At 35.5% G+C, this 18,943-nt stretch overlaps 1 protein-coding gene across 19 annotated transcripts in view; it reads right to left on the reverse strand.

The window, feature by feature from the left end:
* The window catches only part of GPHN (gephyrin), a 617,381-nt gene that overhangs the window by 163,244 nt on the left and 435,194 nt on the right, over window positions 1–18,943 (reverse strand). For all 19 annotated transcript variants that reach the window (XR_012329944.1, XR_012329943.1, XM_073800350.1 and 16 more), the window contains one exon: window positions 11,768–11,810. Coding sequence is in view for 17 of the 19 variants with exons in the window: in XM_073800350.1 (XP_073656451.1) it covers window positions 11,768–11,810 (43 nt within the window). In the remaining 2 variants the exon portion in view is untranslated. The remainder of the gene's footprint in view (window positions 1–11,767; window positions 11,811–18,943) is intronic.

An 18,943-nucleotide genomic window follows, 5' to 3' on the forward strand; every position in this document is an offset into this window, starting at 1 on the left:
ACGTTGTGTTCTAAAGATGGAGTGAGCTCTAAGATTGATTCCATCTATCCACTTACTTTTTTAACTCACAAAGAGGATAAAGTTTCCAAAGAGAAGTTACAACTTTGTCTAAGTAAAGTTCATTACCTAGAACATGATTTCTCTCAAGGAAGTAAATCTCTTACTCCTGACAGAATATGGACTTTAACTAAGAGATAATAAAAAGGATTCTTGAGTCTCACTGACTGTCGTGGGCCATGCGTTCCCAACTTTTCTGCAATTGCCATGCCAATAAAAGACTTAACCAAGTCCTTTGAAAGTGAACCTCTTCCCTAGGCACCAAACATGAACAGGCCTTTTGTGAGTTAAAATTAGCTCTTTACTAACTTCCTACCTAATTTTTATAAAATTTCATCCCTAGGATATGATCCTTTGTCAGAGGCAAATCTTCCCAGATGGCAGAACTCTGTGAGCACACCAGAAGTTTTAGTTAGCTACAGATATTAGGGTTAATATATGCATTGACTGTAGATTTGCTTTTGTGTTATTCCATGATTTTGAAATGCTTTGGAAACAAGGAAGGGTCTTGACCTCAGAAGGAACCTCAGTTAAGAATGGTTAGCAATTTAGGAACTTCTGTGGTGGTCCAATGGTTAAGACTCCACACTCCCAATGCTGCGGGCCCAGGTTCGTTCCCTGGTCGGGGAACTAGATCCCGCATGCTGTAACTAAAGATCCCACATGCTGCAATGAAGATCCTGCATATGGCAACTAAGACCCAGCGCAGCCAAATAAATTAAAAAAAAAAAAAGGTTAGCAATTTATAGAAATTTTAAGTGCTCTAATGCTTCCTGAGGAAGTGGCTATTATAAAAATAGGAGCTCAAACAAAAGGAGATAATATGGAAGCTAGAGGAAATGTCTTGACTAATCATCATGCCAGACAGGCAGCCTTCACTAAAATTATAGCCCTTATAATACCCCAAGGGACCAAGTGTTTGCTTCAAAAGCGAATTGAGTTCAAAGCCCCTATTATAGAATGCTAGCAATCAGCTCCAGTCAGAAAAGAGGTACCACGAGAAAGCTGGGTGTAAATTGCACTATTAGCTATTTAGCAGCACTGAAGGACTTCAAACAGAATCTTATAAAAATTTTACATGAAATTACCCACAAGTTAAAGAAGAAATTTGCCACTGTACATAATTAATACTGATGGGAAAGCTTTACTCTATCTCATCTGTCACCACTATAATCCTGGTAAGAATATAAAGGTGGGACATGGATAAGAGTCCAAAACTCAGGGCCCCCTCCTGAGGTTTAAACACCTCCAAATGTGTTTCATGAAACTACTCTCTGGGTTTTGAATATGTTCATGGTGATTGTTTACTTATTCTTAGGATGGTTTGAAGCCTTCCTTTGATAAAGAGCTATAACTCTAATAGTAGGAAAATTTTCTTGATCTCATGTTCCCAATCCAGGGAATTCTGACCTTTCTCTCTAGTGATGGAGGCATCCATTTTCCTGGGCCTATTACTAAAGAGTTTTGGAAAGATATGCCACTTACTAATTTCACCCCCAATCTTCAGGAAAGGTAGAGAGAACAAACATGGAAACTCTTGAACTTCCATGACCTAAGGCATTGTCTTTAATGGCAACGAGATCAAATCTTTCTGTGGTTCATCAACTCTCCCACATACATCTAGGAATATCTCCTTAAATTCCACACTATTGCAAGCAGATATGGCTAAATATTGCAAGGAATTATTCATGCCATACACCAAGTCTTATAAACAGGTACAAGTAGCCTTTCATCAACACCCTTTTAAATAACCTTGTATGACCTAAAACCCAGAGAAGTGGTCTTTTGGAAGAGACATCAGAGAAAGACAGCTCTGGAACCCCGTTGGACCTTATCAAGTACTGTTAGTAATCAGCACAGCTATACAACTCTAAAGGTTTGATCCTTGGATTCATGTCTCCCAAAGAGGCATAATCCATTCCTGAATTTGTAGATTTTAAGCCGAGGAGTTTTTAGAAATCCTCTAGAAACAGACAATTCTCTGAAAGAGACATCCTCCATCCAAGACCTTTGACCATATGAGTGTAGCGAGCTTCTACCCAAGATCCATAGAATAAGAAGGTGGACTGCCACAGTTTTATCTGCATTCTATTGTTCTTTATTTTCATTGTTATTTTCTTCCCTTTCTTCCCCTGGTTTAATGTTTCTTTAACTGTTATCTACATTGCCCTATTCTTAATATTGCACTTCGTTTGCATCCTTAATCATTCATTGGTATGTATCTAATACTTGGCTGTTATTTACTTGTGAACTAGCTAAAGTATACAACCAAACTGGTTTTGCACTACATTATTATTATTATTTTTGGTAGCCAACCAGATTCCTTTGGTTCCACTTCCTCAAATTGAATCTGTTGGTTTCCTGGGGAACTATGCTCAACTATTAGGTGACTTTTCCAATGACACACTATGTAACAGGCCAAAGAGATGGAAATCTAAAACCCTTTCTTAGGTCATACCTAGAAGACAAGGTTCTTGACTCCACCAAAATAATTCTCTAATTTTTTTGGGTGGGAAGCAAACTTTAAAAGAAATAGAACTTGTAAGGGAACTAAGAAACAACAATATATTATTTGGAGGCTGTCTCACTTTTATACACCTTACAAGTTACTATTTTTCTTTTGTTTCAGATCCTCTAAATGGACTCAACACTTTAAATTTTATTGTATGGTGCAGAATTATTTTTGATGAGTGGCTCCAAATGTTATAACATATTTGATAACCACTTATGGGTATTTTGATCCCAAATAGGTCATTGGGTGTTCCCCAATTACTGGTATTGGATTTGTGGTACAAAGCCTACAGACTGGATAGGATCTTACTATCTTTGTAAACTGACGCCTGCCTTCAGTAGAGTCCCTAGCATCATCCAAGATCCATTTTTAAGCCATCAGTTTCTTTTTGAAGAAAAAAAAGATTGTTAGATAATTTAATTTTTAAAAAAGTAGGAAAAGTGGACCTTGATTTAAGAATAAATATCATGATCACTCCAGAGAAATTCTGGATTTCTTTCTTCCTTTCTCAAGCCTCTTTACTTCAAGCTTTACAAGAGGCGCAGAAAGTAGGGAGTGTGCTACATGCTCTGATTCAGACACTAGTAGGTGAGTTAGATAATGCCACCAAGACTAAAGAACTCCTCACTTGAAAGTTTCATGAAATTACAGTGGCAGTGGCTCAGCTGCTTTAGCTATAATATTGGCCTTTGAAGGAAAAACATGTGCTGCTTTTAGATAAGAATGTTGTTCTTACATGCCTGTATACTTCTCTGGAATCATTTATATTACTAAAAGGGTCCAGTAAGCAAACAAAGAAGTCAGAAAATTGGGTAGTTTGGCTAATAACCCTATATCTTCTTCTAAAAACTCCTCAGATTGGCTTAATTTTGTTTTTGTTTCTCTCCCCAGTTTTACTGAGATATAACTGACATGCAGCATTGTAAGTTTACGGTGTACAGAATAATTTGACTTTCATATATTGTGAAATGGTTAATAGAATAAGTTTATTTAACATCCATCACCTCATATAGATACAAAAGAAAAAGAAATTTTTTTCTTGTGATGAGAACTCTAGGGACCTATACTCTAACAACTATCAAATATACCATACAATAATGTTAACTATAGTCACCGTGTTGTATATTATATCCTCAGTACTTGTGTGCCTTATATCTGGGAGTTTGTACCTTTTGACCACCTTCATCCAGTTCTCCTAACACACACTCCCTGCTTCTGGTAACCACAAATCTGATCTCCTTTTCTAGGAGTTTTTTTGATTGTTATGATAAGTGAGATCATATAGGGTTTATCTTTCTTTGATTTATTTCACTTAACATAATGCCCTCAAGGTCCATCCTTGTTGTTGCAAATAGCAAGAATTCTTTCCTTTTTAAGGCTGAATAATATTCCAGTGTGTGTGTGTGTGTGTGTGTGTGTGTGTGTGTGTGTCTATGTGTGTGTGTATACATGACACAACTACTTTATCCATTCATCCATTGGCGGACATAAGTTCTTTCCGTGTCTCAGCTATTGTAAATAATGCTGCTATGAATAAGGGATGTAGATATCTTTTCAACATAGTGTTTTTGTTTCCTTTGGATATATTCACAGAAGTAGCATTGCTGAGTAGTATGGAAGTTCTATTTTTAATTTTTTCAGAAATCTCCATATTGTTTTCCCTGTTGCCTGCATCAAATTGCAGTCCCACCAACAATGAATGAGGGTTCCCTTTTCTTCCCATCCTTGCCACTATTTGTTATCCCTTGTCTTTTTGATGAAAGCCATTTTGACAGGCATGAGGTGATATCTTATTATGATTTTGATTTGTATTTCCCTTATGATTAGTGATGTTGAGTGCCTTTTTCATGTACCTGTTGGTCATTCGTATATCTTCTTTGGAAAAATATCTATTCAGGTCTTTTTATACTGGATTTTTAATTTATTTATTTTTGCTATTGAGTTGTATGAGCTTTTTATATACTTTTAATATACCCTTATCAGGTATTCAGTTTGCAAATATTTTTTTCCCATTCTATAGGTTGTCTTTTCATTTTGTTAATAGTTTCTTTTGCTATGCAGAAGCTTTTAGTTTGATGTAGTCCCACTTGCTTACTTTTTATTTTGTTGCCTGTCCCGTAGGTGTAATATCCAAAATATCATCGACAAAATCCATGTAAAGCAGCAGTCCCCAATCTTTTTGGCACCAGGGACTGGTTTTGTTGAAGACAATATTTCCATGGACTGGGGTGGCGGGGGAGGATGGTTCAGGCGGTAATGCAAGTGATGGGAAGCATGGTTCAGGTGGTAATGTGAGTGGTGGGGAGCGGCAGAAGAAGCTTCGCTCACTCATCCGCTGCTCATGTCCTGCTGTGCGGCCCAGGTCCTAACAGGCTGCAGATTGGCACCGGGCTATGGCCCAGGGGTTGGGGACAACTGATGTAAAGGAACTTTTTTCCTGTGTTTTCTTCTAGGAGTTTTATGGTTTCTGGTCTTACATTTAAGTCTTTTAAGTCATTTCCAGTTAATTTTTGTAAGTGGTGTAAGACAGGTGTCTACTTTCCTTCTTTTATTTTATTTTAAATAGTTATTTATTTGGTTGTGCTGGGTCTTAGTTGTGGCAGGCGGTCTCCTTAGTTGCAGCTCATTGATTCCTTAGTTGTGGCAGGTGGGTTCCTTAGCTGCAGCTTGAGGTCTCCTTAGTTGCAGCTTGCTGGTTCCTTAGTTGCGGCACATGGACTCCTTAGTTACAGCAGGCAGCCTCCTTAGTTGTGGCATGCGAACTCTTAGGTGCAGCACGCATGTGGGATCTAGTTCCCTGACCAGGGATCAAACCTGGACACCCTGCATTGGGAGCTCAGAGTCTTAAACACTGTGCCACCAGAGAAGTCCTTAGTTTCCTTCTTTTAAATGTGAATATCCAATTTCCCCAGCACCATTTATGGAATAGTCTTTTCTCCATTGAATATCCTTTGCTTCCTTGTCAAATATCAGTTGGCTGTATATGCATGGATTTATTTCTGGGCTCTTGATTCTGTTCCATTGGTCTATGTGTCTATTTTTATGCCAGAACCATACTATTTGATTATTATAGTTTTATAATATAGCTTAAAATCAGGAAGTGTGATGGCTCCCATTTTGTTCTCGTTTCTCAGGATAGCTTTGGCTATTCTGGGTCTTTCATGATTCCATACAAATTTTAGGATTTTTGTTTTCCACTTCTGCAAAAAATGCCATTGGAATGTTTTTTTTTAACATAAATTTATTTACTTATTTATTTTACTTTTGGCTACACTGAGTCTTTGTTGCCTCACGCGGGCTTTCTCTAGTTGCGGCGAGCAGGGGCTACTCTTGGCTGCAGTGCGCGGGCTTCTCATTGCGGTGGCTTCTCTTGTTGTGGAGCATGGACTCTAGGCACATGGGCTTTAGTAGTTGCGGCATGCGTGCTCAGTAGTTGTGGCTCACAGGCTCTAGAATGCAGGCTCAGTAGTTATGGTGCACGGGCTTAGTTACTTAGTTGTTCCACAGCATGTGGAATCTTCCTGGACCAGGGCTTGAACCCGTGTCCCCTGCACTGGCAGGTGGATTCTCAACCACTACACCACCAGGGAAGCCCACCATTGGAACCTTGATAGGAATAGTCTACTGTCTACAGATGGCTTTGGGTAGTATGAACATTTTTAACAATATTAATTTTTCCAATCTATGAACAAAGGATACTTGTCCATTTATGTGTGTCTTCTTTGACTTCTTTCATCAATGTCTTGTAGTTTTCAGTGTAGAGATCTTTCACCTCCTTGGTTAAAGTTATTCTTAAGTATTTTATTCTTTTTGAAGCTACTATAAATGGGATCATTTTCTTTATTTCTTTTTCAGATAATTGTTAGTTCAGATAAGCTACTGAATTTTTGTGTGTCAATTTTGTATTCTGCAACTTTACTGAATTCATTGATCAGTTCTGTTTTTTGGTGGAGTCTTTAGGATTTTCTCTCTATATAATCATGTCATCTGCAAATACAGACTACTTTGTTTCTTCTTTTCCAATTCTGATGCTTTTAATTTCTTTTTCTTGCTTGATTGCTCTGTCTAGAACTTCTAGTAATATGTTAAGTAGGGATGACGAAAGTGAGCACCCTTATCTTATACCTGATCTTAGAGGAAAAGCTTTCAACTTTTCACCATTGAATATGATGTTAGCTGTGAGCTTACCATATACGGCCTTTATTATGCTGAGGTACGTTCCTTCTATACCTATAAATTTGTTAAGAGTTTTTTTTTTTATCATGAACAAATGTTGAGTTTTGTCAAATGCTTTTTCTGTGTCTACTGAGATGATCATATGATTTTTTTCTTTCACTCTATTAATGTGATGCATCCCATTTATTTATTTGCATATATTGAGCTGTCCTTGTATCCCAGGGGTAAATCTTACTTGATCACAGGGAATGATCTTTTTAATGTACTGATAAATTCAGTTTGCTAGTATTTTATTGAGAATTTTTGTATCTATATTCATTAGGGATATTGGCCTGTAGTTTTCTTTTCTTGTGGTATCTTTTTCTGGCTTTGATATCAGGGTAATGCTGGTCTTATGAGTTTGGGAGTGTTTCCTTCTCTTCAATTTTTGGGAAGAGTTTGAGAAAGATCAGTGTTAATTCTTCTTTAAATATTTGGTAAAATTAACCAGTGATGCCATCTGTTCTTGGCTTTTTTTTTGTTGTTGGGAGATTTCTGATTATTGATTCAATCTCCTTACTAGTATTTGGTCTCTTCAGATCTTCTATTTCTTCCTGATTCAGTCTTGATAGATTATATGTTTCTAAGAGTTTTTCCATTTCTTCTATGTTGTCCAGTTTGTTGACATATAGTTGTTCTTGGCTTAATTTTGGACACTTTTGGCTCCTGGCTGAAAAAAGGACTACAAACTCTGATCATAATCCTTCTCACATTTGTGTAGCAGGGTTCAGATGTGAGACCTCCACAGTTCTAAATGTTGCTATATAGCTGCTGTCTCATTCAATAGTTCAATAAATGACCATCCAACAACAACAAATGCAGGCAAACTGACACTTATGAAGGTTGAAAAAACTTTCCTAGATAGTTGATGTAATACTGTGATTCCTTAAGTAAGGGTGAAGGTCTAGATTGATTGATCACATCCTTAGATGTTAATGGTCTATCTTTCAGCTTAGGCTGATCACAAGGGGAATTCTGATACCTGAAACCATCTGTAAGTGCACAGCTTACTGTCTTCATTAGCATAACATTACTATTCCATTGTCTTTATCAGCATAACTTTACTATTCCAGAAGATTCTTCCTTGGAAGATAAAAGTTATAAATAACTTTATTGCTCATTCCAGAAGCTTCTTAAACAGAAAGCACCAACAAACGGTTTATACACCAAGACTCAGAAGTCCTTGCCTTGCCATGCCCGTGATTTCTAAATGATTATATCATGATCCTTATTTAATTCTAATCAAGCCCACGTTAAAAGAACTGCTTTAAATCAAATTTCAAAACCTTATAAATATCCTGACTTTGCCGTTCCCTTTCTGAGACTCTGAGACTAAGACTCTGTTGAAGTGGCACTTTCTCTCACCAGAGTAAGAATAAACTCAGCCTTTTATCAACAGGTTGTTTTAATATTGGTCAAAAAGTTCATTTGGTTTTTTTCTGTAAGAGGGCTCTAGTAGTGCTTACTTGTCTTTAACTTCATTCGAAGCAATTTTGTTAGATTGTATTGTGACAGCTACAATATCAGTGTGCATTAAAAAAATACCGTATCAAAATTGGTGAATTTTTGTGTAGCCATTTTAATATTGAAGATGGAAGAAAAAAAGCAACATTTGCGGCATGCTTTATTATTTCAAGAAAGGTAAAAACGCAACTGAAACCCAAAAAAAGATTTGTGCAGTGTATGGAGAAGGTGCTGTGACAGATTGAATGTGTCAAAAGTGGTTTGCGAAGTTTTGTGCTGGAGATTTCTCACTGGACGACGCTCCACGATCGGGTAGGCCAGTTGAAGTTGATAGCGATCAAATCGAGACATTCACTGAGAACAATCATCGTTATACTCCACGTGGGAGATAGCCGACATACTCAAAATATCCAAATCAAGCATTGAAAATCATTTGCACAAGCTTGGTTATGTTAATCGCTTTGATGTTTGGGTTCCACATAAGTTCAGTGAAAGAAACCTTCTTGACCATATTTCCGCATGCGATTCTCTACTTAAACATAACAAAAATGGACTGTTTTTTAAAACAAATTGTGACGGGCTATGAAAAGTGGATATTGTACAATAATGTGTAATGGAAGAGATCACGGGGCAAGCAAAATGAACCACCACCAACCACACCAAAGACCAGTTTTCATCCAAAGAAGGTGATGTTGTGTATATGGTGAAATTGGAAGGGAGTCCTCTATTATGAGCTCCTTCCGGAAAACCAAATGATTAATTCCAACAATTACTGCTCCCAATTAGACCCACTGAAAGCAGCACTCGACGAAAAGCGTCCAGAATTAGTCAATAGAAAATGCATAATCTTCCACCAGGGTAATGCAGGACCACATGTTTCTTTGATGACCAGGCAAAAACTGTTACAGCTTGGCTGGGAAGTTCTGATTCATCTGCCATATTCACCAGATATTGCACCTTCAGATTTCCATTTATTTCGGTCTTTACAAAATTCTCTTAATGAAAAAAATTTCAATTCCCTAGAAGACTGTAAAAGGCACCTGGAACAGTTCTTTGCTCAAAAAGATAAAAAGTTTTGGGAAGACGGAATTATGAAGTTGCCTGAAAAATGGCAGAAGGTAGTGGAACAAAACGGTGAATACATTGTTCAATAAAGTTCTTGGTGAAAATGAAAAATGTGTCTCTTATTTTTACTTTAAAACCGAAGGAACTTTTTGGCCAATTCAATAGTTTTGAGGTGCTAAAGGAAGGTTACCTCTTGCTTGAACAAAGTTACCAAAGTTAACTCTTCCTTGGACAATTCTGAACAAGCTCTATTAAGTTCTAACTTTTTTCCTTTCTCTAGTATCTGCTGATTTTTGCTTTGATACATTTTTATATGTGCTAAAAAAGCAGTTGATCATAGTTTTCTTTTTATTAGCTACATTTTGGAAATGTTTTCCTTGAGGATAGTTAATTCAGTAAGTAAATGAAAAAATGATTAAAATAGAAGAAACTGTATGGGGTATACAAGAAGGATTAGTCACCTTGCCTTGGGGGAACTCAGAGAAGCCATCACAGAGGAGATCACACTTGAACTGAGTATGGAAGGATAAGTAAGAGTTTTCTAGGAAAATAAGGGGAATGGATATTTTATGCTCTGAGGGAAAGGGTCCCAAGGAATAGAGGCAGGACATAGCACTGAGAGAATGGGAGAACTGCTAATAGGGTCTCTATGACTGCAATATAGTATTACATGGCAAAGGAAGGAAAAAAAAAAGATAGAAATAGACTAAATAAGCAATGAGATTAAGAAGTTCAGAGGTAGAACAGCTCATGAAAAGTCCTGGGTGTGGCTATGGGCATGAGTATGAGTTACTAAAGCAGTATTGAGAGGAACGACCTTAAACTTATAGAACTCACAGAACTAAGAGGCTACAATGTTGGATGGGCTCTCTACATGGATCTAAATGGCTATATGGACCATCTACATGATTATTTTATCCTAAGAAAAGGTGAACAGAAAAACCTGGACCATCATAAGGTCCATCCAAAGTGATTAACAACCAACAAGCCAGTTAGAGCATAAGTGAAATGAAAGCAGTTCTAACAGCACAAAGATCCATGATAGAGGTGAAAAAGGTTTCAAAGAAATCTGTTCTCAGTAAGAAATTTTTTTAATTCCTAATCACCACAATCACTATCAGTGATCCATCATCATCTCAGGATCAACAATAAATGGAAATCATCAAAAATGTCATTTTAAAATTTCATTTATTTCTGTTGTTTTATTTTAGTAAATATTCAATCATCACTTCCTTGACTCTTAGTTTTCTCAACCTTAGGTCTTAAGGGATTATAGGACTTTACATCTCCTATTATTGAAGCACCTCCCTCAGATTCACATGCCTGTCAGATGTTATGAAAACTCACAAAAGTATACAAGTTAAACATGCCTGTTTGCACTTATTTTTATATAACTCTAATATGAAGGTCCTGGACAAACAACTGAAGTGTGCTTGCCTAATAACTCAAGGTCTTCAAGCTAAGGTAGCAGATTTACAACACAGAAATGGGAAAATCTTACATTAAAAAAATAAATGAAACAAAATTTTACCTATTTGAAGTTCTCCAGGTACTTTTTAAATTGTTAAATAATACAGACATTCTACTGTAAATAGAAATCATTCCATTTACTAAAACTCCCAGTGGTATAAGTAAGGACCCATTTCAGTATTGTCCTCCTGCACTTCTTCTCTTGATAATGATCAGGAAGAAGATAGGGTGATACCATTAATATTAAGTGACAGAGAACAATATCTACAAAATTAGCATTTATACAGCACTTTTCTCTTAGAATCCCAAAGCTTTCAAGGCACAACCTTTGATGTCACATCATTTCAAGGATACAGGTAAGGAAAAGCTATTTATATTTCCTTTTTATAAGATAGGAAAATGAATAATACACAAAGTCAGAAAATGAATAATACGCAAAGTCAAATGACTTCCATGCAAATGTTATTGGTGATAAAACAGAAAAATAAGGTTTCTTCATCTTTGGTTTAGGGCACTATGTTCTGAAATATGCTGCCTGTGAAGATAACATCTTTTAGGAATTCATATTAATGAAATGATTATGATGTACCTGCTTAGGGGTCCTTTTTTTCTTTTTTAGATTCATTTAGTGGATTTATATTACATTATTTTCAGTTAGTCTGTTTTCAAATAACTTTTTGGCAGTGGGGCAATTAAAGAGGGTTCTCATCTTGGAGTCACAGAGGAGCTCATTACTACCCTAACCAGTAGTCCTGTCAAAGTTCTGATGTCAGGACTTGCAAAAACAATTGTGATAAGGGAAATATTCATAATATATTGATACTGTTATTTTTAGAAGGCAAAAGCTCTAAAATTCATATTCTTGACATAAACTTTCCCCAGTGCTCTTCTTTATTCTTTCACCAAAATGTCATTTTTAGCTTTCCTTCTTGTTGAACCACAAGTTCTAATCCAGTAGTCCATCTGAAATAATGATATACTCACTGGCTCTGAGAATGTTCTCCTTGCTGCTGCACCTGGACTGGACCTGCAGAGAGAGCATAAACTCAGTAATTTAGGGCTCATAACAGAGATAGCCAGATATGTATATTTAATGGGCAAACTCCTGAGGTCTAGGAGCAAAGGCTTTATGTATCTCACATATAAAAACATGTTAATAAAAATATGTTACACTTATTCCATATATTTTTAATTTTTCCTTTTCTTACTTAAAGAAAGGACTGATTTCTAGAAAAAAAATTGGGGGCACAATATTGTACATGGGACAAGGGTAAAACTAATGGCATTTTTTAATTGATGTGTATTGGAAATTAGTATATGGGAAAAAATTCAAGTTACCACATATTCAGTTGTGAATTCAGATGCTTAATATTAAAGATACTGTGCTTATCTCTTGACTAAAACAATAATGCAATTCAAGTAATAAAGCTGTAATCAAATGTTCACTGGTAGTCATTTTTAGTTACATATGTTAATGAGGGGAAAAGAGAAATCTTCATATACAATATTTACATGTGAGTCTAATAACCTTTGTTATTTACTGATTATAATAATTGATTATAATTATAATATTAGTTATGAAAGATGTTTCAATTGGAAATCAATGAAATTGAAGTCATTTATTTGCCAGTTCTTAAGTGTGTATGTAGTTATCAATCAGAAACTCATGCTGATTCAAATATTTCAGGTCAAAGTGGAACATTCTTTTACATGTTGCAAAACTGATGAATTCAAGGGCCATGCTGGATGGCATTGACACTTGTTGATTTCAGAGGCAACTGTATTGAAACTCCACACCTCTTCTTCCCACTCCCCAGCAGCTTGCCCCAAATGGTATACACAGCAAATTAATTTCTATCGCTTAACACAGTCTACTATTGTAATGAAACAAATTATGAAAGTAATGTTGCAACTTAGGGTGGGTAATGGTTGTCCTTCCCTGAAAAAAACAATTGTTAATGTTTAAAGAAACAACAACAATAAAAAAAATCACATACACACAAGACACACCAAAAAAAAAAAAAAAAAAAAAGAGAGAGAGGAAATATAATTCCAGATGCTAAAGTTATTCTCTTTTGGCCCAGATTGTTTAATTAGTTTTAAATACACTAGAATGAAGAAGCTAATCTGTAAGATAATATTCTTATATTCTTTTCTCGAAGTTTTATTGGAGAACAATGCTGGACCAAATGGGAAAGAAATTAATGACTACTTAAAGAAAATAATACAGTAAGGAAGACACGAGAGCAAGGAAAAGAAAAAAAAGAGAGAGAGGTTTGAGGAGGGTAAATCTAGTAGATAGAAAAGAAAGTATGGTCTTATAGAAGGGGACAATATGTCAATGCAGAATGTTCTGCCATTTCTTATTGAAAATTCATACCAAGAGGGTAAGAATGACTAATGAACTTGCTGCAAAATAAACAAGCAAGTTGGCATACCATGGAATGAAAATAAGTGTTAACTATATCAGTACAGCCTTAAAGGAGAAAAGAAACAAACACTAATAGACAAATTAATAGACAAGCTTAATAAAGAGATAAACTACTTTTAAAAACGATTCAAAAAACACAGGAGATAGCCAAAAGAGTGAGAGAAAAATCTGGAGAGAGAAGGAAAAGAAAGGGGAAAATGTTGAAGGACAAAAACAGAATTCAAAGAAGTCAAATGGAAGTCAAGAAAGTCTTCAACAAGATGTAGAAACAGAAGGAGCCAAACCCATAGCGCAAAGCAACGTTTGCGAATGGAAAGCAGCTCCTTTGATCAGTAATAGTTACTCTTAAGTCGTATCCTCTATTCCTCCAGAGTTCATCTTTAAGCCCTTCCAATCTAGAGTGGAGCTAGTGTATGGATAGAAACAAGAGATTTACAATGAACAAAGCAGTTCAGATGAGTAGTTCAAATTGTCTCATCAAATGTTTCAACAGACTTATATAATGTCTAAATGGAAATGGAGGTGAAGTACTAGCTGGCTTTACCAAAAAAAGCGAACCAAATCAAAACCACAATAAAAAAAACACTCTCTCCCTTTCTTAGGTGGCCTAAAACTTAACAAAAAATTCATTCATAGCATTAATTTTTTTTTAAGTAGTTTTTTTTTTTAATTTACTTTTTAATTTATTTTTGGCTGCGTTGGGTCTTTGTTGCTGTGTGAAGGTTTTTCTCTAGTTGCAGCAAGCAGGGGCTATTGTTCGTTGCGGTGTGCGGGCTTCTCATTGCAGTGGCTTCTCTTGTTGCAGAGCAGGGGCTCTAGGCACGCAGGCTTCAGTAGTTCTGGCACATGGGCTCAGTAGCTGTGGCTCACAGGCTCTAGAGCACAGACTCAGTAGTTGTGGCACATGGGCTTAGCCACTCTGCGGCATGTGGGATCTTGCCGGACCAGGGCTTGAACCCACATTCCCTGGATTGGCAGGCGGATTCTTAACCACTGAGCCACCAGGGAAGTCCCTCATAGCATGAATTTAATAAAGAAACCCAAGTCTTGCTTTGTGGCACATCAGTTTAGAACGATATATTTCAAACAGTTTTGAAGAGAAATTTGGATGATGAGAAAAATTCAATATTCTGAATCTGGGTTCAAAAATTGCCAACATCAGTATAACCAATGTCTTCTCATTCACATTACATTGGCTATTTGATCCAGATTTGAGGGAAATCACTTTTAAAAATCAATGATTAAATGAACTTCTTTACTGTAGTGATTTTGAGTATACATTAAAAAATTGAGAAAATTAATTTAAAACATTTTAATACTTATGTGTGCAGTGGATGCCCTTTTCTGTACCATGAAACTTGTCATCATTATAATACTGACTTAATTTAATAAAATCCCAATATGAAGACTTTGCCTAGCTCACAATGTAATGGGATTTACTTGAAAGAATAAAGTTGAGAAACAACTATTGTTCTCACAATATGGACTATAAAAAAGGTAACACAGGTCTGTTTCAAGTTTTATGATTTGCTGTTGTTTTTCTTTATCTTACCCAATTTGTCAGGGATTAAAAATGAAAAGTATGGTGTTGGATGATCTGTTACTTTATTCTACTGGATTATGTTATTTTACTAAGATAAATTTATAGTATTGACAATTAATTCCCCTTTCAACTGAAATCAAAGCTAAAATCATGTGTAGAAACAGTATATTAAAGTCAATGGAGGAAATAAAAAACACAAGAGACTTACTGAAAATGAAGGTATTCATTTACTAATCAAGACTGCTTTCAGACATCAAATAATTCATTTAATTCATTTCAACATGTGTTTACATGTATAATTTTTGCTGAAGATCACATTGTCCATTAAGACATCTTAAGCAATGAAACAGAAAACAAAAGGAGGGAGAGCACGTAATAAACGGTAAGGAAAAAAAGTGAAAATGCTTTAAACAAAGCTGAGAAAACTTTAACAAACAACCACAATCTTTAGATACAGTTAGAGAAGTGACTTACCTTATGCTTAGGTCTTAACAAGAATAGCACAGTGTTTAAAGTCAGCTCTTCATTATGGGAGGTACAATTGAAAGCCATAGGTTATAATAACACGAATTGCTACACAGAAATGAAGACTTTTTCAGCCCAACATGAAAAGCTAACTCTTATGGGAAAACATTTCAACTTATGTTTAATGCAACATGAAGAACATTTGAGGGTGTAAACATCAAAACACATGAATCTCACACCAATAAGAGAGAGACAGCCCAATCTCTCAGGAACACAGAAGATTTAATCTGTGACCGTAATCTGTGACACATAAGGGAAGGCACATCACTCTAACATTGAAAGATGCATGCATAATGTGTAAGCATCCACTGAAAGCCCCCACACCCAACCCCCATCCCACTTGTACACACAAAAGCCCACTAAGATACAGAGAAAGAATGTAGTGCCAAGCTGTTATGAAGAAAGCAGGACACACGGAAGCACAGCAGTGGTCATGTGATTTGAGAGGTGTTCTTCCCTTAAACCATCCCATCACCATGCTTATTTTAAAGAAGCCAGGAAAATACCCCCTTCAATGCTGCAATAGCTACGAGCCCCCAGCTTGAAGCTAGTGTGTGGAATTTTGATCACCGTTCCCTGCGATGTCAGGGGCTCTCCAGTGGAAGCCAGATGTGTAACACCAGTTAGTGGGGTACAAATATGTGAATAACAAACATCTTTTCCCTTCTGCATTTCACAGAAGTGAGGGAGGAGAGAAACAAAATAAAACCCATGTCAAGAATAGGTTCATAACAATATAAAGATGTGTAAATATTAAAATGGAGATTACATTTGATTGCAGGTTAACACAACTCAGATTTCATAAAAACTGCCTCTATTTTGCTGCTCACTGGGTTAATTTGTATTCTTTTTCCTTGTAAAAATTTGGAATAAATCTATACAATATGGCTCATATTTAAAATTTCTGAGCAGTTGGTCAGATGGTGTCAAAGTCAAGAACAAAAGTCATCTTCTTTGATGGACATTATGAAAGCCCTCTCTATTTTTAACATGATTTTACTGGTTGGCAGTTACATTTTAAATTAAAAATTAAGCTTCTGTATATATGCTTACTTACATAATCCGAGAAACTCTATGTCAGTGGTTTGCTTTAAATTTTAATCTGTTTAAATTTTAAAAAGCCAATAACAAAAATGACTACCTATTTAGAAATTGTTAGTAAGCTCCCTATGTACTTTTCTTTACTGTTGATAAATCTTATTTTAACATGGGCTGTTCCAGTCAATAAGAGGGTTTTATCAGCTTATTAGGAAAAATGTCAACTTTGGATTCCTATTATTGATGACAGTAGTTAACTTTATCTGTTTTATTTTTTGTATGAGATGGGTTTTGATTCATGTGTGGCATGCAATTTAGTTAGCAGATTTTTAATTGTTTAAAGATCATTTACTTATATTACCATTTTCTCTCCCTCATCCTATTCTTAGCAGGCCAGAATATCTTGATCTTTACTTTAGCATGTCTTTATTATTTTAGGCTCTGGACCCTGCTTTAATCTTACTTTCTTCATCGGTAAAATAAAGACTGTTACGGGCTCAAAGGAAATAATGTATGTATCAGTGATTTTAAGCTATAAAGACGGAAACAAATGTCAGTGGTTGTTATGATCAGTGGAGCCACTGACAGCTGTGAAACATTCTGAATTATACACACTCCTCATTATAACTTTCTCATCAGCTCAAAATGGAGGCAAGTTCTTATTTTTGATGGAAAGAAAAAATAGCCATGTACAGTTATATGTTTTTCTCAATAGGGATTGACCAAAACTTTTTGGAAACGTCATAGCCATATGGCCACATGTACTGGTAGGAATGAAAGCCATATAATCTAAGTCATGGAGCAAAGTCTGAACTAGCTCCTCTAGCATATTTCTTGTACTCCTGAGCTTTTAGACCTTAGACAAGCTATTTCCTCTTTCTAGAATACTCTGTTGCTTATTTTCTGATCCAAATACTACTTGTCCTTTAAGATACAGCTTAAATTGTATTTGGGGCAAAAAATATTCCCCAAGTTCCTCAACCAGAAATAATCTCTTCTTTCCCTGAACTCTTTTAACAGCCTTACTGAGAAACAATTTACATACTATAAAATTCACATATTTTAAGTACACATTTGATAGCTTTCAATAGATTTATATGGCTGTCCAACCATCACCACAATCTAGTTTTAGGGTATACCTAAATTCTTAAAGCCTCTTAACTGAACTTCTACTTTAAGAGTTCTCATAGTTACTCACATTTCAATTATTGATGTAGGTTCCCAAATATACTGTTTATTTTTGGAGGGAGAGGACCATGACTTTAATTCTTTTTATATTTCTAGCTAAGTCAAATATAGTGCTTTGTATAAACATTTGCCAAATCTCAATGTGTTTATTTTTGTAGTAATTATAGTTTTTTTCAATCTCAGCAGATTCAAATTTATTATTTATAGTTTAAGTATGATCATAGCTATTCCTGTACTATCTTAAAATGTTTTTAATTTATTTGGATCAGGTAATATTAAGAGATATAATATGAAAAGTATGTGGATTATAGCAAAGAAATATCTGAATACCCTATAGAATGATTATAAGAATTTGGAAAACAAATTACTATTAATACTGCTTAAGGTTAATCAAATAGTGACATTTGGAGTCCAATAAAGGTTATTCTATACCATAGGTTTTAGGTCAGGTTAAGAAGATTTCTTTGAGAGAACAGAATGTCCTGTATCTCATAGGTCAGGTCACTTGAATGACAGAGATATTTGATGTATCATGGCCCTTTTGACTTTAATTTCTCTACCTTATTAAACTTATTTAAGAGTAATCTGTCTCTGAAAGAACAAACTTCACTGAATACCATTAACTCATAAAAGTAAAACTTAAGAGAATAGAGAAAAATGACCTCATTGGCATTTACTCAGATTACTTGCCTCTTTAGCCTACCTTGAAAGAGAAGGAAAGAAAGGATTGATTTAAACAACATTAAGCCAACAACTCTACAATCTTAGACTCTTAAATTCTATTTCTTTCTCTTCTCACTTCTTATTGCAAAAATGGAGACTTGGTCTAGAAAAGCTCCGTTCCATAGTTCTATTCATTCATCACTTTATCTGGATAAATTAGGATATAAGTATTTGGCTCATCTGAGCCCAATGACCACTTATTTGTGTTTAATTTGTGTTTATGATATCACAATACATATGTGACTGAACTCAGAGTTTTATTTATAACGTGAAAGGCAGCATGATAAAGGAATGTTCTTTGGAGTCCAGTGGTATGGTTTCTGATACTGGTTTTTCCTTTTCTGATCTTTAGAACCTTAGACGACATTCAACATCCTGGAGTTTTAATTTCCTTATCCATAAAATGAGGAAAATTAAGCAGGATAATATATGTAAAAACTATTGTAAATGAAAAAGAGCAATACAAATCTAAGTCATTATTATTATCCTTACGTACATTTTAAGTCACCTACATTTTATATAGGTAGAATCTGAGGCACAATGAGAATAAAGAATTTGCTCCAGATCATGCCATAAATCAGGGACAAACAGAAGACTATAATTGCCAATTTCTAGACTAAAGCTTCAAAAAAGGCTGAGTTAAGGTGTGAGGTTACCACTGCAAGGGTTAATCTAATTCTGTGTTGTATGATTTTAGTCAAGTTATCTCACT

This window comes from Tursiops truncatus, chromosome 2 (genome assembly GCF_011762595.2).
Source record: "Tursiops truncatus isolate mTurTru1 chromosome 2, mTurTru1.mat.Y, whole genome shotgun sequence".
Classification (NCBI taxonomy): domain Eukaryota; kingdom Metazoa; phylum Chordata; class Mammalia; order Artiodactyla; family Delphinidae; genus Tursiops; species Tursiops truncatus.